Genomic DNA, 24,092 nt, shown 5'->3' with positions numbered 1-24,092 from the left:
CAATTAAGAGAACAGGTAAAATATGCATGTTCTAATGCATAGCAGGAATATGCGTGATTTATGTGCAATGCATGAACACTTTATTATTTTTCCTTAAAGTTTTCCTTTCCACATGCATGTCATATTAAATGCATATAATTTAAGTTCATCTTTTTAATTATTGTTGCCCACGGATACACCAAACGGGTAAAATTTTTCGACGTCAAGTAGGGTTCCCAGGGTAACTTAGCACACAAGTTGCATTTTATTACTGGAATCCAAACTTATCTCTCGACCGAATCACCTTCGGAACATTAGACCTCCACATCTAATGTCGAGACACCAGGGACCCCTCACGCACACAAGTGTCGCTTTCTTAGTACACCAAAACAACAGTTGTATCGAACACACTACCCCCAGGTACAGTGACAGACTCTCTCTAAAACCGTGGTAAGGAGAAAAAACCTCTATATCGGGTTCAGGGGTAATAAGTAAAGCACACTGAGTTTTTTGTATCCTCGTGGTCCCCCAAAACCGAATCTCTAAGATATTCACTATTTCGATGGGAGATTTCAGATTGTATATTACATTGTTCTTATTCATTGTCTTTTTATTAAAAGCCAATTATTAAGTTCTGCAATTTAGCATGCAAAAGCAAGGCAAAAACTCGCATCTAGCCCTACGAGAGTCATCACGGGACCATCGCCCACAGAAAAGCATAGAACAGTGTAAACCCAATGCAATAAAAATAAATATGATTTTTGCAATGCATTTAAAAGTAAGTAAAGAAGGAGCACCCACTGCTCGAGGCCCACCGAGCCCACGATGATTCATTACAATTATCGCTGCACCCTAAGCAAAAACCATATCAACATGCCATAATTTACATGTTTTCTAAATGCACAGTCATGAATGCAGTTTTCAGTTATGCGTATGACACAGAGATATTTAGAAGCATGTTCACGTTCAATTCATATAATAGTAACAAGTGCACGTTTTCATGTAATGCACATATTAAATTCACTGGCATGCTTTCATTTATTATGCATAATATGTCAAATACATATTTTCATGTAATGCATTTACTAATGTTGAAATGCATGTTTTGAGTAAATTTTGTACGTAATTAGTAAAAAGGCATCTATATAATTTTTTTAGTATATGTGCTTGTCAATACACTGTTCCACCTTAGCATAACCATAAGGTACCTCAAGCACACTCACTGTTAATGAGTTGTCTCACTCAAATGAACATTAGTGCACACACATCACAATGCAAGAGAAAATTTTGTAACAGAATACTTAATCACCAGTAGACATATATATGTATTTTTTTTCTTTTTTTTATATGATCCAGCACCCAGCTGACTGCCAATCGGCTGGGGCTCGTCTCCAGCACAGCCAACCCAGTCGGCTAGGGCCGGCTGCCCCTACTACTTACCTGTGACCCAACCGACCCATTTAGTTGGGTCTGTCACACCGCCACACCTGACTCAGTCGTCTCGGTCGGCTGGGTCCAGAGTTACCAGTCAAGGAAGCGGGAGCGAGAAGCGATACGGGAAGCGTGAGCGGGAAGCGAGGCACTTTCAAAAATTTAGGAAGCGGGGAAGCGTGGGACCACTTAGAAGAAAATTACGAACCGTCTCGGAAGCGACCTAGGAAGCGAACCGAAAGCGAGGGGGAAGCGAAAAAAATGAAAAAATAGGGAAGCAAGGGGGAAGCGCGCTTCCCATAAAAGGGAAGCGTGCTTCCCAAAAAAGGTGGATGCTTCCCCATGCGTTTCGGAAGCGCGACGTTTCGCACTTCCGAAGCACGCTTTGGGGAAGCGCGCTTTCCCTTTTACCTAGGCGCTTCTGGTAACTCTGACTGGGTCGGTAATCCCAGCCCAGCCGACTGGGTCGTCTGGGGCTGAATGCCCACGGCTCAGCCGACATCAGGTCGGCTAGGCCCAACAGTCTAACAAACTTTTGTATTTGTTTGTTTTTTTGAGGTGTTTGCCCAGCCGAGCCCTCTCGGCTGGCACCTGTGTGCACAGCAAGCCTCGCAGGCCATGCCAGGCCAGCAGAACTGGTTCAGCTGAACCAGGCAGGCCTGTCAAGGTACTGCCAGGTCAGGCCAGACCTGGCCAGACGTGCCTAACTCGGCTGGCACAGTGGCCCGACTGCAAAACCCCTCCCTAAACATTTATATATTTATATATATAAAGAAAAGTTGATGGCTAAACATGCGTGTACCTATAACATACAAATGTCAGGAGAAAATAGATGCACATAAAGATTTTTTTTCAATCCAGTTATGCATGCAGATTCGCAAAATGAGGTATGTATATCCACATCCAGGAATACAAATACTTTAATATCTGCACAAATTCGTAAACTAACACGCTTGCTTATACAGATTCATATGACAATTTTTCAGGAGACAATAATCCACCAAGGGATATACATCTATCTCATGAACAACATCTAATATGCATTATTTATTGGCATGCTTATGTAGACTATTATGAAACCATAAGGCTTACACAAATTTTCCAATTCTTAACAATTACATATGTATCCAATTATCAGATGTATATTATGCAAATCGAATTGCCTATGAAACAAGAGCTAAAAAGCCCACTTTAACATAAAATAAAATTCTGTTTTTGTATAGAAAACGCATACACAGAATTTTTTTTGAAACGAACCGAAAACACCCATGTAAAGGAGGATCTACGGATCTTCATCCATGTATACTTGAGTGAACTCATAGATTCACTCTTTAACCATGGATTTACGCCAACTATTACATGAAATCGAATTGGCATTCAATTTTTCACCTATATTCAAAAGAAATGACCCATACCTTTGATAAAAATCGAAAAATAGAGAAGAATGATAGTGGAACAAGGGCTGATGGAGAAGAGAAACTCTCTCTCTCTCTCTCTCTCTTTTAAAGTAATGGGTGGGGGAGGGGTGACGCCCCCCCCCCCCCCCCTTTCCCCATCTCTCTCTCTCTAACAGTTCCCAAAAAGTGAAACTTTCTCCCATTTTTATTTCCTATTTTTTTTTAAACTCTACCAAACGTTGACTTTTCCACATTTGGTAATTTTTTTAACTCTCCCAACCCTTATAAAACTCTCTTTAAGTAAGTGTAAGGGCTCTTTTAAGGAGTCCCACTCAACCCTAAACCAAAATTCAGAATTAGTATTATTTAATTAATTAATTAATTATTAATTATTAATTATTAATTAATTAAAAATTATCTAAAGCTACCCAAAAATAACCAAATTAACCCAAAAAGCTCCCTAACCTTATTTAAACCCAAAATAAAGCTTTATATTCAATTTAAAGCTGGAAAAACGTGGGGCTTAAAGTTGGATCTGGATCCGAATCCAAGATCCAAACACATACCCAAAACAAAAATTGAAGTAAGACCTGGATCAAATCCAGATTTAAGTAGGACATACAGAATATTCAAATCCATAATAATTCGGATCTTATACATTGGATCCAATCTGATCCAACTCTGGATCTGTTTCGACAAACTACTTAATTTTAAAAAAAAACGTGATTTCCAGGCAAACCAGAACTCGAAATCAGGAAAACAAAATATTGTTGCGCTCAGAATTTCGATACGCATCCAACGATATATTGCACGCATATAAAATTTTGAATTTCGCCCAAAAATAACCTGAATTTCGCTTGAATTTAAAGGTCAAAATTAAAACTCTGTCTCACGCTTCGTTTGGCTCCCCTCGACCTTGTCAATGAGACCTGGGTCATGCCTAGACTCAAAGACTTCAGTCTAAAAAATGAGCCTCAAACGATTTTTCTCTAAGACTTAGCCAAATTTTCATCAAAATTATAAAATGACTAAGTACCAAAATATGCAATATTACATATAGATGTATCCATAGCAATGCCAGTTGACACATAAAATAGGAAGGATGGGGCAATACAGGAGAGTTAGCCCCAATTTGAACTTTAGCAGTAATTAGATCAGATTATATTGCCAAGATTTCTTTCTGAAACCATTCCAAAGACAAATCCCGTAACTGGACGATTGAACTCCACAACAATAGATACTTAATAAACCACTATTGGTTAGATCCAAAAATTGAGATTAAATTGCTCATTTCAAGAACATTCTTAATATCATGCCTCTTGAAGGAGGCACACCTCCAAATTATTTAGCATGAGACATTGATAGACAACGGCATAAGATTCTGATGAATTTTAATACACTTTCGTACATAAATATGCATGACCTTAACAAAAATATTGAAATTAAAGTTTATAAATAGTAGAATTTCACAAGCAGTATGGCAATAGGATTACATGACATCTTTATGGATAACGAGTTTTTTTATAGAATCTGATCTCTCACATGACAGTTCATGTGATAAGTTTTGTTCAAGAAAGTTGATAAGTAGGGGTGGCAATCGGGTCGGGTTGGCGGGTCAGCATACCTCAACCCGAACCCGACCCGTTTATTAAACGGGTAACCCGACACGACCTGCCAACCCACTTAATAAACTGGTTGGGTCGGGTAAACGGGTTGGCGGGTTGACCCACCCGCCTAACCCGTTTATTAAACGGGTCAGCCGGGTTGGCGGGTTGGCATACCCCTAACACGAACCCGACCCGTTTAATAAACGGGTTAGGCGGGTCGACCCGTTTATTAAACGGGTCCGTTTTTGCCAAACCCGAACCCGCCTAAGAGGCGGGTTGGCGAGTCGTGTCAGGTTTTGCCACCCCTACTGCTAAGTGCCAACAAGTGCAAATAACCCTGATGTCATCCTCCCATGCCCTATGCATATGCTAAGGCTTAAATCACCTTCACCACCTCAAATGCTCCAATAAAAAGGATGCTAAAGTTGCATGAGACCAGTATGTTAAATAATAATATTGACAGTTAATAAAATAAATACCAAGATATATAATTCCAGTTCAGCCTAAGTCGTGTTAGAAATTCACAAAATAACCACGACTTGAATATCTGGATGCTGTTTCTTGTATCCACTCCTACAAAAAAGCGCAAACAAAAGGGAAGGTGATCCCACAGCCCCCATGATGGCGATTAAAAAGAATGGCCCTTGGGAGAGTAGCACCGTACGTTAAGTTGGCGTACATTGGAATGAGCAGGTTATTACAATTGCACTGAGGGGTGATAAGCCCAGGCAATGTTGTCAGCCTCGACGCAAATCGGCCTGAATTGGCTGATACACATCAAATAGGCCAATTCAACCCCGATTCACCTTGATCGGAAAGAATCGGCCTGATCTGGGCTCAATCAGAGTGAATTGACCCTCATTTTATTATTTTATATATTTACTAATTTTTAATGTTTTTTTAATTAAACAAGTAAAAGTGACCAATTCATCTTGATTTGGTCCGAGTGTGAATTGGCCAATTCTCTGAATCAATTTGAAGTGGGTCCGAAAGCGATATTGACAACATTGAGACAAGGGGGTGGTAATATGACCAAGCCATCTTAAAATAAAGGTCCACTGACAGATTAGTAACCTGGAATAAATAAAGGCTCATGTTGACCTAGTTCATCATATTCATATTTTGTCAGGCATCAGATAAAGCAGACCAAATGGAGAAACCCCATTTTCTTTGAAACTATGAATATAAAATTGATCACAAACGAGTCACATCAAGACATAGAAGGAAATACCATAACCACATTGTAGCAGACTAGTTATAAAGTAGCTTAGCAAAATTGTCAAGCAAAGACCTACTGATAATCAGTATGAATTCACCTTAGGCCTGCAAATTAACAGCATTCACATTTAGACAGACCTAGGCATTGTCCATTTCAGCCTTTATACATGGATCACACAGGCAGAAGACAACTGACATGTTGCATGATTACTAAAAACAGAATGACTATTTGAAACCAAAGGCTAGTTGCATCAATTTAGCATATAGTTATAATGGATGTTCTTCAATGATTTTGCTTGGCCAACCGTTCAAAAAAGTTGATCAAGGAAACTCTTGCCTTCAAAGCATTCCAGCCATTGGTTAATCATTAACAAATTTCAGACAGGGAAAAGACAGCACATACATATGGTGATGTGATCAAAAGTCAGGAATTGTCAGACAATATATAGACACACACACCTGAGTACAGAAGAAATACAACCTACCTGTCCTCACTAAATGGGCGCTTGTTCCCTTTCTTCTCATTACCAACACCATTAGCAATATCCTTCAAAAGTTTAAGCATAATAAGAAAGGAAAATACAAATAAAAAAACACACAAAAAAGAATCATCAGAAGAATCTTATAAAACCACCAGAAGTATTACAGAAAGATAAACAAATCCAAGCTAAAGCATCCTCACCATTCCGTCTTTCCATTTGATGTTTGTACCAGTGACTTTTGGTATTCCTTCTTCATCAAATGAATATGTTTTAGTAAGCTTTGTATCTTCAAAGTAAGGGTTAGCTGAAAAGTTCTGCAACAATCCAATTACAGAGTTACGCAGATAGAAAAGCAGCATTTAGTATTTACTTAGTTATATTAACCCTCGAGAATATAAATAATTAAAAAGGCCAAAATAATAGAACTAAAAACCAGTGTTAATTTCTTACTTCTCTATCATATCTCTATATAGGAACAATTATAAAAAGCTAAATTTATACACTGAAAATGGAGAAGACAGAGCCTCACAAATGTGATGGTGTAGCCTGACTTCAGATCTTTGCAGTCATCAACATCCAATGACTTCAAGTATTTGAAAATCTAGGTCAATCAAGAAATAAACATTAATAGATCCATCTGTAGCACAGAATATCGATATTTAGAAATGATTAAGAAATAAAGTACAGGAAAGATTATTGGTGAAAACAAAGGGAATTAAGAGAATGACACAGCATTTGAAACAAGCATCAAGTGCATAAGAGAGTCAACCTTCTGGTCCTCTTCATTTAAGAGATCACAAAGCGCAGGGTGGCTCATAAACTGCAAGTTGTAAATTCAAAGTTATCTTATTGTATGTCTGATATCTAATCATGAAGATGATTCTAAGTTGAATCCCAAAGAAACATAAACAGAAAAAGAAGTGAACGGATAAATTTAGGAATAAAGAAGATGAATCACGAACTGCAGTCAGCCAAAAGTCAGAAATAGCTTGAATTATCTCATTCCGTCTGATATAAACAGGCCGGCGTATTTCAATGTACTTCTGCTCAACTTCCAACACTTTTTCACTTGCTTCCTCATTGACCTATCAAGAGAATTACAAAGTATATCAATACAGAAGAAGAGAAAGTTTATCATTACACATTTAACAAGTGGAGAGATATCAATGATTAGATAAGTATAGAATCCTTTTAATTGTTGTATTTTTTTTTTTTTGAGACTATGGTGCAGACTGCAAATCTTGAACTGAACAGAACTTCAATGAAACAGGAATATTAGAACAATTAACTAAAAAAAGAATTAATTGCATAAAAAGAGACACATGGAAAGAAACTCAACACCTTTAACTCCAACAAACAAAGTTCAAGATTACAAAATTATATTGGTTTGAAGTACTGTTTGAAAAGAAGGCAACACAACTACATTCACTGCAAACAAAGACACAGATTATTGCTAGGAGCTAGCACTGCCATAAAAGTTTTGTATCTATACAACCCCCAAAACAGATTCCATATAGATGCCCTTATGCACAAAGAACAACAAATGCATCCAAATATGATGGACCTAGAACAAAACACGTTACAAAATCCATGATCCTTAAAACCCTCCAGATATTTCTGATTACACGGGAACACACAAGTGCATCCTGACATCATCAAAATATCATGATGTTTCCTGTGAGTAATGACATCTGAAACAAAGACAACAAAAGTCCTATAATAATAAATATCAATAGAAAGAGACAAAAGCCAAGTTAATCATACCTAAAGAAATCATCTCATCAATACTCTAAATGTGTACTGGGTGCATCCCTTTCTCAGCCAGTCGTGCAAAAAATCAACCATGAATTTTGTAGCAAAAGAAGAGAGTGAATACAAGGCAAACATTCACTATCATTTAACAGTTTTTTACTAGTGATGTCAGTGCACATGAACTAAGGCCACATTCAACATAAATTGACTCTTTTCTCTGATTATACACACCAACAGCACACCCCATTTATCTCTTAAATGAAATTACAAGGGAAAAACACCACATTGGATAAGCTAAAAAGATTTGACATCAACTACGTGTCACAAAACATATAAGAGTATCAATTAGGGATGTCAACAGGTCGGATCTAGGCATTACAGAATCCAACTTAATCAGATCTGACCTATTCGGATTCAGAATCAGATGGAAAAAGATAAAACTGAATCCGAATCCGACTAGTCTAAAACCCAATATTTACACTTAATCGGTTGAATCTTAGTCGGATTCAGATTCGGATTTCAATGCAAAATTAATACCGAACCCGAATCCGATTTTTATCGGATCCAGATTTGGCAACTGAATCTGGCAATCAAAATCGAATTCAGGTTGGATATCTAGTTATATCAGATCCGCTCACATCCCTAGTATCAAAGGATAACTTGTTGACACCCAATGTCACATGGATACAGATGTGGGAGCAAGACACGATGAGGATTCGCTTGGTACGATTCGATAATTTTCAATAATTAGGATTAGGGGACACAGCTGTAGACAGATGTATATGTATGGGCGTATGTATGTATAAAACGATAATTCTAAATCGCTATAATTAGGAATATGAAATAATGAAAGTAAATTGAAATTTGAATTGTAACGTAATTCATGACAAGTTTTAAAAAAAACTCAAGTAAATATGAAAAATAAGTAAATAAGATTACAAACTAAAATATATTAACTTAATGACACAATATTGATAGTGTGTGAAACTGATTAGACTGTGCCTATGAAGTATTGTGTCATGTCCATGAAGTGTCCGAGTGTTGTATCATGTCAATATGAGATATGCATGCTAAGTGAAGTGTCTCTGTGACAGAGTTGACACCCAAACATTGTCAGAATAGGGGATATTACCAGCCGAAAATGGAAGAGTGAGGGCTTTCTAGTGTGTCAGCAAGACAAGGTTGAGGGGGCAAAACTAGTGGTATTGCTAAGAAATAAACTCCACTAAAAAATAAATAATGGAGTAGCAAGCAACAAACAGAAGTGGTCGACAACTTCCCAACTGAAATGACCTCCTGCCAGAAACAATCCCCATTGTTCAATTCATAGTCCCAAATCTCCGGGATTTTCAATTTCTCACAAAAAAATGCAAACTTTTATAATGCCCACGTTTTAAATTTGCTATTTTCAATAAAATATGCGTATTCAATTTCTCGTGTTTTTTCGCAGATTTTTAAATAAGGCGCAACACGATAAGAATGCCTCAAAAAACCCAAATGTTTAAAAGCCTAAAATTTCTTTCAAGGCCTTTAAGAGCCATGAGGCTTTTAGCATGAAAGAATATGGGCATCAGGAGGATTTTAAAGACGTGGAGGGAGGGCCACTTTCCATGCTTGGTCAATATGGGATTATTCATAAACCCATATGAATAAAACCCATAGCATTTGAAATCGTTATTTCATTTATTTCCCTCTTTAGTTTTTTTGCTCAAATGCAATGGAAAAGGCAAAACAAAACCCTCAAACAAGCAACTTGTGCCAAAAGGCCTTCTCTACACCTCACCCAAGCTCACAGTGCTACTCTTGCTTTGATTTAGATGCCCCAAGGAATGGTCTTAGCTGCTCTTTGGTTCCTCAATCCTTTTCTTCTTTCCTTTTTATCCCCTAATCCGCTTTATGGTCCTTCAAGCACTTGCAGAACAAGCAAAGAATTCTAAAATTGAGGAAGCACTCAATTTGACTTGAGATTTATCCCGCTATTCTTTCTTATGCCCTTGATTTGTGCTTGATGAAGATGGTTAATTGTTATAATGTGCTATTTGATGTTGTCATTGTATTAGTTGTTATTTTATGTGAAAGGCTTGAGGACTTCCCTACTTCTAGATCTATAGGCTGGTTGTGTTTTTTCCAAGTTTGCATGTGCCATGATACTGTATTTGACCAAAGTTTGCATAGTCAGGTGATGGCGACTAACTACAAATTTATCTTTAGGTGCACTTGGCTCTTCTTTTTTGCTTGGGTCTTAAAGCATCTAGCTCTACCTATGGCAATATAGCATTTTTCCTAAACTAAAAAGTCATCCCTTTTGTCGTAATTTCCTAAAAATTAACAAGGCAGAGGGCAAAGATGAGATCGTGGTGGTAAAGAGAAGCTTGCTAGCAAGACTTTTTGGCTTTTTTCAAGAAGTGCTTGGAGAATGCTGCAAATTGCTAAGTTGGGGAAAGAAAAAGTCTAAAGGGAGGTAGAGTGGATGATACGACTTAAGCTTTCAGATTGGAATCTCTCTCTCTCTCTGATGCAGAGCAGGATGGACCCGGGTTCATATAGCGTGACTCACGTAGGGGACTGGATTTGCACTCTGGGAATCGGATCCAAGCAGTGGATCCAATTCCCATACTGGTTCCAAGACATGGAGGGGCGGTACCACTGTGTACCAATGCCAGGCAAGCATAGAGAGTACGAGTCGGACAGCTCCAGATCCAACATCATGCCGGAGCAGCATCGGGTCCGGGGCCGGACCCGCTACCCGGATCCAACCAAAGTCTTTAAAAAACCCTCTAGGGTTTTGTGCTGTAATAACCAGAAATTTTCATGAATTTTCATTTATAAAATAATGCGAAATGTGCGAATGGGCCTAAGGATCCGTATTTCGGATCCAGGACCCATAAGGGGGAATATATATATAGTTAATATCATATATGTAGATAAAAAGAAATAAAAAAAAATAAAAGGGTTAGTGCAGGGATCCACAGTTGGATCCAACCTGTGGATCCACCTTTTCGAGTAAGTCATGGATCCAATTCACAGACCCAAATCGGCAAAGGATCCATTGGCCCTGATAGTGATAGGATCTCGGGTCTCAGTCCCGGACCCGGGCCGTGCCTCCCCCTTAGCAGGTAAAAAAAAAAGTGAACTCTTGGACCCGGGTCGGACCCGACCCGGATCCATAACCCGATAGGGTTTTTAAAACCCTATATCGAGCTGCAGCCTTTTAAAAAAAAAAAAAATGGGGAAGAGCTGTTGTTTCTAAAGAGGAAGGAAGGAAGGGGGGGGGGGGGGAATCAGCCGATAAAAGGGTAAAGAGAGGGGTCTCTCCCTCGTCTCCCTCGTTTCTCTCTTCCCTCTTCCCTCTCTCTTTCGATCTGTGTGCGTGCGCCGGAGGGTGGTAGATCACCGGAAGGCTGCAACCACCGCAGGTCACGGCAGCAACAAGGAGCAGCCCAGCCGACCGTGCCTCCAGTCTCCGATCGCCGGAAAGATTGCCGGAAAACCAGCGAAAAAGGTACGGGTTTTCTTTTGGCTCGAATGGGGAAAAAGAACCTAAATTCGATTTAGGTATTGTTTTAGGGGAATCATTGGAAAGAGAGGCAGATTTGGGGTTTTGAGGGGCCGAAAACCCCAAATCGACATATTTGTGAGATTTTCGTTATGTTGGGAAGCCTTTCATGATTTGTGGCTGGGAAACTTTTCCTGATTTTGGTTTGCTGGGGTGGAGGATTTTGATATGTCTATTTGTTTTGGAAGCTTGTCAGCAGCATAGTGAGTTGCTATCATGGGTGCTATCTTGCGTTTAAGTTGGCATAATTGGATCCGTTGGTTTGTCATCAACTTTCTATAGATTTTTCTCTATTTCAAGGAGGTCTATTTTATTGGTTTGGTTGTTTAAACTATATTCTTGAATGTTTGTATTTTGTATTCTTGCTAATCAGAAAGTTGGTCATTTGCGTTCTTGTGGAAACCAAATCAAAAACATAAAACATGGCCATTTTCCATTTTGGAGCTGAAAGTTTACAGAGGTGTAAGAGTTGGAATATCTCCTTGGGTGAAATGTCTGTGATAGTTGCTTGTCTTTGTAAAAGGATGATATACAGACCCATCATTCTCAAGTCATTTGCAATTCATAATCATCTTGATGATTATATTTAAGATACAAATAACATGAACTACATTATGGTATGTTATGGTCCTGATCCTGCGTTTAAACCCATATGTAAGTTCTATGCTTCTGAAAACTTATTTGCATCCTTAGGCTCCATAGAATTTGCAGAAACAGGTTCTATATAAAATTACTTGGCCACAAAAAAAAAAAAGAGAAACAAATTGTAACTTGGATTACAATATCCATTATTTTACATACATGTACTGTTAAAGAAAACAAATGCAAGCTTTCTTACTTTGGTTGTTGCTTTATGAGAGAATTTGGGTTTGAAAAGATGGTTAAAGCTGCACATTGCCTTCTACTTCAACTAGTGCACTGTACACCCTCTTTCTAGCATTTTTCTAAGTATGGGGAATATTTCCTCAATCTATTGTTCTTTTATCTATCAAATAGCAATATGGTGATCAGTTAGGACAATCTTTTGTTCTTTTAGGTGGGCTGGCTATCAGCCCAGCCGAATTGGGCTGGCCTGACAGGCCGAGCCTGGTGGTTGTGGAGCCTCATCCAAGGGCATTGGCTGGGTCATTGCTTCTTAAATAAGACTACATTATACCTGTGTTAGTCCAGCTTTGCATGGTTATAAAATTTGTATATACTCATGTGTAAGTGGTCAATTGCTTCATAATTGTTAAATTGCTTAGTAGTATGATTGATCTATGTCATGCATTCTGTCATACCTATTTATAAGGTGATTAAGAGGCATATGGACGTGTAAAGATTGTTAGGCATACACCCATGTAATCTGTATGACACAAACATTATGGGTGACTCTCATAATTTAGCTAAATATGTAATCGTACAGGCTGTTTTCCAAGGCTTAAACTAAATATTATAGGCTGAGTTAAATTAGCTTGTGTAAGGTTCAGTTCTTCTTGAAATTTTTATATCTATGCTTACTTGATATTCAGACCTATGTGTGTAAGAGCATGATATGTTTTGTTTTCTGCATTTCATACATTAAGCCAAAAATCAAAGTATTTGCTGCAAAGCTACATCTTATGCATATTGTACACTAACTTGATGTATTGACACGTGCACCACCACTTGAAGGTTCACATGCTGATTTAAGTGTGTAATTTCATCAAAGTGTGTATGTGACATGAACATGTATGTTAAAGTATACATTGACAGGCTAAATAAAATCATACATGGGATATGAGCATATGTATGGAATGAAAGCATGAAATTTAAATTGAAATTGTGAACTCATGCATATGTATATGTAGGTTATTGTTTCATGTACACCTTTAAATTGTCCTAAATGAATGCGCATTGAAAAACATGTGAAAAGAATGCATAAGTGGCATACTCTTTATGATTTTTGCTTATGCATGTGGCAATGATCAAATTGGATCAATTGTGGCTGGATGAGCCGCGAGGACTAGTTGTTCTCCGTTTTAATTGTTTTTGGATGCATTGCAACAAATCAAATGTGATATTGTTGTTTTACCACACTGTTCTATGTTGTCACGGGCTGTGGTCCCGTGAAAAGCTTAGCATGCTGATGTGCAAGCTTATGTTATTAGTTCTGCAGGTAAATTTGCAAATGTAAAAGAAATGGATTAATAACCAAATAAAATTAAATAAAGAACAGTGTAATTCACTTTCTCCTTGATGTCCCTGCTTTAGCGTGAGAATCTTGGATATTGCGGTTTAGGGGAAACCGTGAGGATACAAAAACTCCGTGTGCGTTTTGTTGCCCCTGAACCCGATATTGAGGTTCTTCTTCTGGCCACGGTTTTAGGGAGAATCCGTCACTTTACCCGGGAGTGGTGTGTTAGTCACAGCTGTGAGTTTGTTTTGGTATACCAAGAAAGTGGCGCCAGTGGATGCTGTTTTCCCTGGTGTCCCCGACTTTGGATGCTGTTTTCCAAGGTTCCGATGGATGGTGCTGTTTCCTGATATCGGTCGTGGGCTAAGTTTGGAACCCGGTAACAAAATACAAATTGTGTGTGAAACTACCCCGGGAACCCTACTTAACCTCGGGGATTGTACCCGTTTGGTGTATCCGCGGGCCACTGTAATTAAAAAGAGGAACTTAAGGATGTGTGCATTTAATAGGACATGCATATGAAAAGATGAAAACTTAAATGGAAGATAATAAATGGGTCATGCATTGCACACAAATCATGCATATTCCTACTATGCATTAGTTCATGCATATTTACCTGTTCACTTAGTTGTTTATGTTGATCATTGTATGATGTTAATCTATTTTACATTTAATTGCCTTATTGATTAAGTTATGATCAATGTTGCATATTTCGTGTTCCCTCCTGTTAACTGTTTAATTATGCGTGAATGGTTAATTGACTTAAGAATTGAGTATAATTGTATTCCTCAAAATATTACATGGATCTTATTTATGCTCTTTTTCTTATTTGATTCATTAGGGAAACCTGTACGCAGAATTCTTCGGATTTTTGACCCTCTTATTTTATTGGTTTTTCCCAGGCACAGGTGATCAGTGAAGTCGACTAGCTTCTGAGAGATACGAGGGTCACATTTGTTTCAGACGACTTCACTTACGGACAGAGTGGCTCTACTGTTATTTTCTTTTAGTTCTTCTGATTTCCTGCAGTTTGATATTTCATTTTTGACATGAAACATATTACTCTTATTGATTCATTAATAAAAGAATTCAGTGGATTGGTTATGATTGATAAATGTAAGTTGCTTTGTGGTGTGTGGTTATCCAACTGAAATTGGAACTGTAGGGACCCTAGGTCTCTGGGAAGTTTTTCGCGACTCTTTTAAAAAAAATATATATATATATTCCGCATTTTTCAAAGGTAGGAGTTGGGGTCGTTACATGTGCGCAGGGAGAGAATTTCAGAATTGCAGCAGCCGTATTTTGTCTTCAGTAGTTTTCCCTTTGTTTTTTTCCTAAATTGTCTTCTTCCTTCCAGCCGTATCAGTTGTTTCTTTTTTTTTTTTTTTGCCTTTTCATTGTTCATTCCCTGTCATTCTACAGTTACTTACATTGTTCATTGGATTTATTAATCAAATAAAGTTTGAGGCCCATCTTTCACATTTGGGCATTCTCTAATTTCTGCACAACGCACGATCGTGAGGGTCGTGCCTTCACTAGCCAACGTCAACAGCATCAAAGTTGATTCCTCTTCGTTGCACTTGTGCCTTCACCAGCCAACGTCAACAGCATCAACGTTGATTCCTCCATTGCATCAAAGTGGTATCAGAGTCAGCGTCGTTCCCCTCGTCAGCAAGATGGTTTCAGAGGTGAGGGGCGATCCGACGACAGAAATCGAGCAGGAGGATGCCGACAACACATACCCAATCATGTGGATGATGGAGATGATGACAAAGATGCAGGAAAACGTGTTGCATATCAGCCGGGACGCGGCAAGCATATCACGGCGACTTGATAGGGTCGAAGGACGAGTCGTCGCCCTTGAGTCGCAGATGGAGCCATATGCGACCTCACGGCAAAGGATAGGGGCTGAGTTGGAGGTCGTAGCAGGTGCGGAAACAGTCCAGCCGACGCCCTTTCAACCCGACTGTGTCGCTGTCCCGCAACCAGCATCCCCCCCCCTCTCCCGGGTTCGACAGCAGCGGCGTCACACGCGATTGGTACCATCCATCTGAACCAGGAAAATAGGGCAGGGCAACCCCACGTCGCGGGTGCAATATTGCCCTGGCCTCGAGTCACGGGGGTTGCGCCGCAAACAGGGCTGGGCCTGCAGGACCCCAGCGTCACGTCGGGTCCTGCCGCAGGCCTAGGCTCGTGGCAGTGATACACGGGGACTGTGCCGCAAACCGGGTCGGGTCTGCAGGACCCCAGCATCACGCTGAGTGCTATTCTAGGCCTGGGTTTGTCAACCCGACCCGGTAAGGATTCTCTTTGCCCTCCTGATCCCGTGCGAGGAGGCCCCGTGGCAGCACATCCGCGAGCGGGAGCAGGTGGGCCTCTTGGGATTGGGTTGAACCCAAGAGAGTCCGGCCCACTATTCACCTCAACAGGACAGACCCGGTTCGCTGAGACCATCCGTTGGGTCTCAGGGAGAGGGTCTGGGTCTCGAACCCCTTCACTCGACCTACCCAGTTGGGTCTGATTAGCAGACTGCCCCGAACCAGGTCCAATCTATTGTTTTTGAGCCCCAAAATAGATTCAATGCCGACCCAGACACGTATCGAACCCGAACGGAGCTCCAGTTTGGATTTGAGTCGGGTCAAAACCAGACACATAATCATATGGATCGCGGATCGAGTTCAAACCAAGCCTCTTATCCCCACAACTCGATCCTCGATCCAACCTATCCACATCTGGGTCCGACGAGTAGTTTAGGAATAGACCCGATCCACATCCCATCGGGCGAATCAACCCAACAATATACCAACCAGACCCTGTACCCAAACCCGAACCAACCCATCAACCCAACCCTGATCCAGAATCCAATATCATATCTGACCCAACTCCAGTATCCTAACCCAAACCCATATTATGCCATTCCTACCCACCTAGAACCCGAGACCCATCCACCTTACCTTGGACCTCCTGTCACCCCGGTGCCCCAACGTCGGGCACAGCTAGCTCCCGCCCACGGGCCAGCCAGACCGAGGCAGATCCAGCAAGAACCGCCGCGACCTGAGCGTCGACCACACGTCGTCGGGGTACAACAGCACCAGCAGCCAGGAGAGCAGAACCGCGATGATGGAGTAGTGTGGAAGGATGATACTTTTTGGAACGAGTACCCCGCAAGCATGGTGGAGGCCCGTCAGCAGAGAGCACCAAAGCGCTCCTCCACGTACGGGGTGAAGTTGGAGCTTCCAGAGTTCGCAGGTCGGTTCGATGCGAAACAGTTCTTCGATTGGTCATATGTCGTCCAGTTCTTCTTCGACTACCACGAGGTCACCGAGCACTGTCGTGTCTCTATAGCCTCTACCCGGTTGAGAGGCCTAGCGCAGACATGGTGGGTTGAGCTGCAGAGGTCGAGGGAGCGACAGGGATTAGGGCACGTATAGACTTGGGAAGAGATGCAGCGGTTGATGCAGTCTAAGTTTGTGCCGTCAGATCACGCTGAGAGAGCCTACAAGGAGTATCTGACCCTGCATCAAGGCACCAATACTATGGCGGATTACACTGTTGAGTTTCATCGTCTTTCCCTACGAGTGCAGATCGAGGAGACCACCCGCCAGCAGGTCACGAGGTATATTTTCGGTCTACGTCCTGCTATTTCTGACGACTTCAGTTGTATCACAGTCGAGTCATTGAATCAGGCCAGTAGTTATGCCATGAATGTGGAGGAGAAACTGAAAAGGAGGCAAGAACATAGGACTTCTCGTAGTGACCAGTCCAGACAACCCAAGTCGAGTTTTCCAACCAGAGGAGCGAGCTCCCCTAGGAAAGAAGACTCAAAGTCCACCCCAGGAGTCGACCCTAGCAAAACCAATCAGTCTGGACCCGCATACCACACCAGATCCAAAGGTAAGTCCAATGAGTCTACCATTTGTTGCTTTAGGTGTCAAGAGTTAGGTCATGTTGTGTCCAAGTGTCCCACTGCGAGTAAGAACACCCATTTAGTAGAGGGCCTTGTTGAGTCTGCATCTGATAGTGAGAGCGAGGGTGAGTCACCTGTTGAGGAAAATGACGGGATGAAAGTCGTAGAGTTCGATGGCAGCCTCGAAAACTTGGTAATCATCCGTCGTGTTTTGACCACATCCCGAGAGTCGACCCCGACAAAATGGTTGCAGAATAATATTTTTAGAACCTGGTGCAACTGTGAGGGGCGCGCATGTAATGTTATCATTGATATTGGGGCGTGCAAGACATGGTGTCCAAGAGTCTTGTGTCCGCCTTGAGTTTAAAAACAAAAAAATTGTCCCAGCACTATAAAATGGCATGGTTAAAAAAAGGGAACGATATACCCATCACCCTACGTTGCCTAGTTCGATTCTCCATGGGGGAGCATTACCACGATGAAGTGTGGTGTGATGTGGCCCCTATGAGTGCGTGTCACATCCTTTTGGATCGTCCCTGGCAGTTCGACCATAAAACCATTCATGACGGCCGTAGGAACACGTACACATTTGTTTTTCAGGGCCACAAGATCATTCTTCTTCCCACCAAGGAGCCCGAGCTTCCCCGGCTCGCGAACCTATTAGATCGATGTTACCTCCTTGAGCTGCTCGAAAATTGGCACTTTCCTCCTACATTTACTATGCATGATCTAAATGCTTACTGTGAGAACAAGTTGTCGGAGCCGACTTTTTCCCAACCAGGGGAGAATGATGCAGAGCAGGATGGACCCGGGTTCATACAGCGTGACTCACGTAGGGGACTGGATTTGCACTCTGGGAATCGAATCCAAGCAGTGGATCCAATTCCCATACTGGTTCCAAGACATAGAGAGGAGGTACCACTGTGTACCAATGCCAGGCAAGCATAGAGAGTACGGGTCGGACAGCTCCAAATCCAACATCATGCCGGAGCAACATCGGGTCCGAGGCCAGACCCGCTACCCAGATCCAACCAAAGTCTTTAAAAACCCCTCTAGGGTTTTGTGCGCAGGGAGAGAATTTCAGAATTGCAGCAGCCGTATTTTGTCTTCAGCAGTTTTCCCTTTGTTTTTTTTCTAAATTGTCTTCTTCCTTCCAGCCGTATCAGTTGTTTCTTTTTTTTGCCTTTTCATTGTTCGTTCCCTGTCATTCTACAGTTACTTACATTGTTCATTGGATTTATTAATCAAATAAAGTTTGAGGCCCATCTTTCACATTTGGGCATTCTCTCATTTCTGCACAACGCACGACCGTGAGGGTCGTGCCTTCACTAGCCAACGTCAACAGTGTCAAAGCTGATTCCTTTTCGCTGCACTCGTGCCTTCACCAGCCAACGTCAACAGCATCAACGTCGATTCCTCCACTGCATCACTCTCTCAATAGGGATGGCAGTGGACCGGGGGACAACGGGCCCCGTCCCGCCTCGCCCCGTTTGGATCGGGGATGAAGGGCATGAAACGGGGATGGAGGCGGGGATGAAGGTTAAAATCCATCCCCGTGCGGGAATGAACTTACGCTTTCCCCCGCCCCGCCCCATCTCCGTCTCAATCTCCGTCTTTCCCCCGGCCCGCCCCGTCCCCAATCCTTCAAGGAATGACTATAGACCAAGGGGAAATGGGGCCCCGCCTCGCCCCCGTTTGGACCAGGGAGGGAGGACATGAAACGGGGGTGGAGGTTGAAATCCATCCTCGTGCGAGGATGGAGGCGGGGATGGAGGTTCGGATGTTGAAACGGGGTGAGGGTGGAGACCTTGTCCCTCGCCCCGGTCCACTGCCATCCCTATCTCTCAATGATGTGAGCTTGTTTTCTAGTTCAACATTCATTTCCCTACATGGAGAGTCGAAAGTAAGCTTTTTTCTCCTATTTGGTTTAGAGAATGAATAAAGTTTCTAATTTTGACATTCTTTGTTTTATCTATATATTCTAACCTTCTCTTTTATTGGCAAGTTAATTCATTTTCTTTATTTTTGTCCTTTTTAACATTTTTTGAATTTATCAAGATTTTCCCAAGATTTTTATGAGAAAAATAACTTTCTTCAAAGACCACGTTGGCAAGCAAGAAAAAATTCTCATAAGAAAAAATTTCCTATGAGAAGTTTTGATATGAGAACTTTCCAAATTAAAAAAATTTGCTTGTTGTAGCAAGAATATTAGGGTTGGAAAATCTCCCTCTATTGGAGGAGGGACTCGATCAGACCCCTTTCAAAGAGAGAGAGAAAGAGAGAGAGATGAAGATGGAAGTGCACCAGAGGAAGATAAAGATGGATGAAGGCAACAAAGTGGCAGCCAATGGAATGAAATTCTTTGAAGATAATGGATTGCTCTAATACAAAAAGAAAAGTTTGAATATGAAAAATTCCTCCACGCCTCCTCCCAAAGTGGAGGAATATTTTACCCATCAAAAATCTGACAGATGGAAAAGTTGTCACTTTCTTTTCTACTTGTATTTTTTCTACCATTTTCTCGCTTCCAAATTTGCCAAAAATCTCTCAAGATTTTCCCTTGGACGATATTTATTACTATGGTTCAGTTAACTATAAGCTCCTTTAAGTGGTGAGGTGGAAAAGGAGAGAAGATTCTCCTCAAACAGTTATATAAAACTGGAGGGTCTCTGATTGTTTGGTGGGAGTTGTTAGTGCACGTCACCAGGTGTTGGGATGTTGCAAGATCAAAACCCAATGGTATGTTCTGTACCTGGCAACATGCCTGTCAAAAAAAAATAATAATAAAGAGTAGCATCTGAGCAGATCTTAAAAATTTTTGGGCAGTGGTATTTACGAATAAACCCAGCCAACCTGCAATCGGCTGGGCAGGCATACAACCTGTTAAAGCCCAGCCGACTGTCGGCTGGGCAGATTCACCAAAACAACAAATATATATATATATATATATAGAGAGAGAGAGAGAGAGAGATAAACCAAGGTTGCGAAACTAGGAAGCGGAAGCAGGAAACGATGCGGAAAGCGGAAGCGAGAAGCGAAGCATTTTAAATTTTATAGGAAGCGGGAAGCGAAGTATCAATTTAAAAGCAAAATATTAAAAAAAATAAAGCAATATGGTAATTGGATAGGAATCGAACAAGAAACAAATAAAATTGATCATTCTTATATTTCGTGATTTTTCAGTAAAAGAGTTAAATTTTTTGTTAAAATCTAACATTGATGGTTACTAATTTAAAGAAAATATATGAAAAACATGAAAAGAAACATGAGAAAAGCATATAGGAAGCATAGACCATGTGTGTGGAAAGCATAGAAGAAGCGTGGGGGAATCGAGATTCCCATGAAGTTTCGTAAGCGAGGAGTATCGCACTTCCGAAGCGAGTTTTCGGGAAGCGAGCTTCCCACCTACCTAAGAAGCTTCCGGCAACTCTGATATAAACAGTATGGTAAACTGAAAAACAAAATTTCGGGGCAGACTAACAGAAAATAAAAAGCAATTTGGGCAACGATTTTCTGGGCAGATTCTGAGAAAATTTTCTGGGCAGATTCAGGACTATTTAAAAAGAGTAAAACTGGTACAACTCAGGGCAGTTTCAAAAAGGAATATATGTGCATGCTAATGTCCAGATTTACATGCTTCTGTATATGACCAGATTCACACGCATGTGCAGAATTATACATAATTGCAGATTTAGAAATATGATCAGATTTAGATGAATAATTTGATCTATATGTTCATATACATATTCCGAATTTACATGCTTATATGTATGAATATAATTAATGCTCATGATGCAGACATATTTGTATCCAAATTCATATTTGTTAAATGCTCATAGCTAAGTTTAGATTCACGTATGTAAATTGCTCATGTTTAGTTCCAGATTTACATATGATAAATGTCCGGACTTCATGCACGGTAAACGACTAGATTGCGCATGTTTATGACTGAACAATTGTGCATGACTTCATATGAGCATTGGAATGGTGGTATGTGACTACCAATGTTGTCCCGTGTACAGGCAGCATGGTTTGGACTCGGCGGGTATGTGTGTTGTACCCCGAGCTTGCCAAAATGGCAAAAAGAATTGTGATTATGCATGATTATGATATATAAAATATTGTTTACATATATATGCATGCAAGAAAAATGAGAATCCTGAAAGTTACATAGTTGTTTTACTAACATGATCACACACATTTTTGCATATTGAGCAAAGCTAGCTTTACTAGAACTTATCATGATGGGAAGTGGAAGAAGGAAGCCGTCTGCTTCCTAAATGTGTGGTGAGTGCTAAGGAATCAAGATTCCTGTTACAAAGAACAGCAATTCCCTCTACACCAAGAATTGCAATTCCCATATCTCAAGAAGCATACTCCTGTTTTCAAGAATTACTTTTACTGGATAAAGGGAATTGTGATTCCTGGAAACCCACATGCAATTTCAAAACAAGCAAGGGACATTTAAAACTCATATTTCCCTTATTTTATTTTATTTTTTCATGAAATTTTTTTAAAAATAAGGGACAGTTAGCTAATTATAGCAATAGGCAAAGCACGAAGTCAAGTGGCCCAATGGATGCTCTCCTTTTATTGTGCTCTCTCGATTGGCTTTTACAAGCCTTCTGACAAATAAAGTAGTTTGAATTCCAATATTAAATTGTTGTTCTTTAGAAATGATTACACATCTTGGATTACATTTATTCAGAATCTATAATGCATTAATTGTTGGTAAAATATATCTCAATTGTTTGCAACAAATATGTTCTTATTTTTTATACCATGACACATAAGGTGAACTTACTATTTATCAATGACATTCAAGTCTTCATTGCTCCATAATCATTGTTTTTTAATGTCGTATGTATATTTTTGTCCTGTCCTTAACATATATATTATGATATCCATTCCCTTGTCACTCCCATTGATACTTGTCACTCCCATTGATACCCCACTGTTCCTTGAAAACCCATTTACTTCCCAAACTATTCAGAACATTGTTTCTCTGTTGCATCCCACTTCCCAAATCCTCACTTTTAAAACTGCTAATCCTCATACGCCTACTTCTAGTTGTGGAGCGAGGATTTTTCAAATGAGGGCATATTCTCAGTTAGTTGGATCTATTGATAGCTGTAAGAGAGAGGTAGGTAGGTTTCTAACATGAATTATAATCTATTAGTTAAACTTGTCTACCTTAACTGCAGACCATAAAAGATCTAGCATAGTAAAATTCCAAAACTTACATACTTGTTGAAAGCTAATAAGTAATAACTTTTATGTTTCGATATTTTATCAGCACCAAGTAGATATGCTGTTTCTGCTTTTCACTTTTACTGATAACGAAGGAAACCAACCATGCAGGAGAGTTGGGGATGGGCTCATCCGGCCCATTGCCAAGCCACCTTATAGGTATAAAACCTCTAGGTACCCCCTCACTGCCCAACGAGAGTTACACATCACTTCCACCTTGCAGCAATGGACACACATCCAGATATTGAACTCATGTCATCCTTCAACTTGAATGATAATTCAAACCACCTAACCAGGTGTGCAGAGCCCTTTTGGTCTATCCATATGTTGTATTTTGGTTTGTAACTTGAAGTTGTTATTTGTTAATATATACTCATGTTCATGCACAAGTACATGTACATGTCGATAATAACATAGTACAGCTCAAAAGAAAATGCCAAAATGATCCAAACCTGTCTAGGAGATTTTTCTAAAAGTAAATGGGAAAAATGCAAACAAACAATACTGGTGGGAATCATCAGCCAAGAGTATTCTTGCTCCAATAAGTTAATCCAAAGATTCCAAACCCACGATACCATTGTTCAAATATCTGGCAAGTCAACCCAAATAACTTGTTCAAACCGACTAGATTAGTACAAGCAAGGTCATGGGTTGACTCAACCGAGTCCAAGTCAAGTATGCCTGGGTCGATTCTTGAGACAATGGTTTTCAAACCTTGCATGATGCACATAGAGCATTATGCTTGCTTGTATGTCTCGTATCTAAATATTAAATATATAGATAAAGGGTTACCAAATCAAGAATGACTTAACCCTGTTCAGGATATTCCTGAATACATTTAAAGGAGAAGCTAGAATTAACAACATTTTCAGTTTGTTGAAGAGAATATTATAAGCTTAAAAAGGCCAAGAGAAAACTATATACAAGCAACTTTAAGAAACAGATAGCCTGAGCACATACACAGACACAGACACATATACACATTCCATATATGTATGGGTATGCACCTTTACATGTGCTCACAAACACACACGCATACATACATACACACATGCCGTACATGTATGTGTGAGAAACTATACATACATACACCCAAGCACATACACAAACTATGGTCGACACTGTCTTTTCATCCTTTTTTCTTCTCAATCCCATTCAGAAAATGTTGCCCAGGTAATGCTTAGGTGTGACAATACTTTATTAATCATTAATAAAAGAAGGATCCTTTATTGTGTCTGAAAAAAATAAGATAGCAACGTTTTCCACCTACTAGTTTCATGAAAGATAAAGAAGTATTTATGATCTTTTCATATTTCTGCATAATGATTTATAAACGTCAGGATATGCAAGGCTATTAT

The 24,092-nt window shown here is 40.3% G+C and overlaps 1 protein-coding gene across 6 annotated transcripts in view; it reads right to left on the bottom strand.

The window, feature by feature from the left end:
• Positions 1-24,092, bottom strand: part of LOC149840983 (NAP1-related protein 2-like) — a 70,708-nt gene that overhangs the window by 44,623 nt on the left and 1,993 nt on the right. For all 6 annotated transcript variants that reach the window (XM_090003518.1, XM_090003519.1, XM_090003517.1 and 3 more), the window contains 5 exons: positions 7,077-7,199; positions 6,884-6,934; positions 6,644-6,715; positions 6,315-6,428; positions 6,118-6,179 (listed from right to left, as the gene is read on the bottom strand). In XM_090003518.1, coding sequence (XP_089859644.1) covers positions 6,118-6,179; positions 6,315-6,428; positions 6,644-6,715; positions 6,884-6,934; positions 7,077-7,199 — 422 coding nt within the window. The remainder of the gene's footprint in view (positions 1-6,117; positions 6,180-6,314; positions 6,429-6,643; positions 6,716-6,883; positions 6,935-7,076; positions 7,200-24,092) is intronic.

Source organism: Nuphar pumila, chromosome 4 (assembly GCF_984573655.1).
Source record: "Nuphar pumila chromosome 4, dmNupPumi1.hap1.1, whole genome shotgun sequence".
Lineage (NCBI taxonomy): Eukaryota > Viridiplantae > Streptophyta > Magnoliopsida > Nymphaeales > Nymphaeaceae > Nuphar > Nuphar pumila.
The sequence above is the reverse complement of the archived record's forward strand: the minus strand, read 5'-3'. Positions and strand labels throughout refer to the sequence as shown.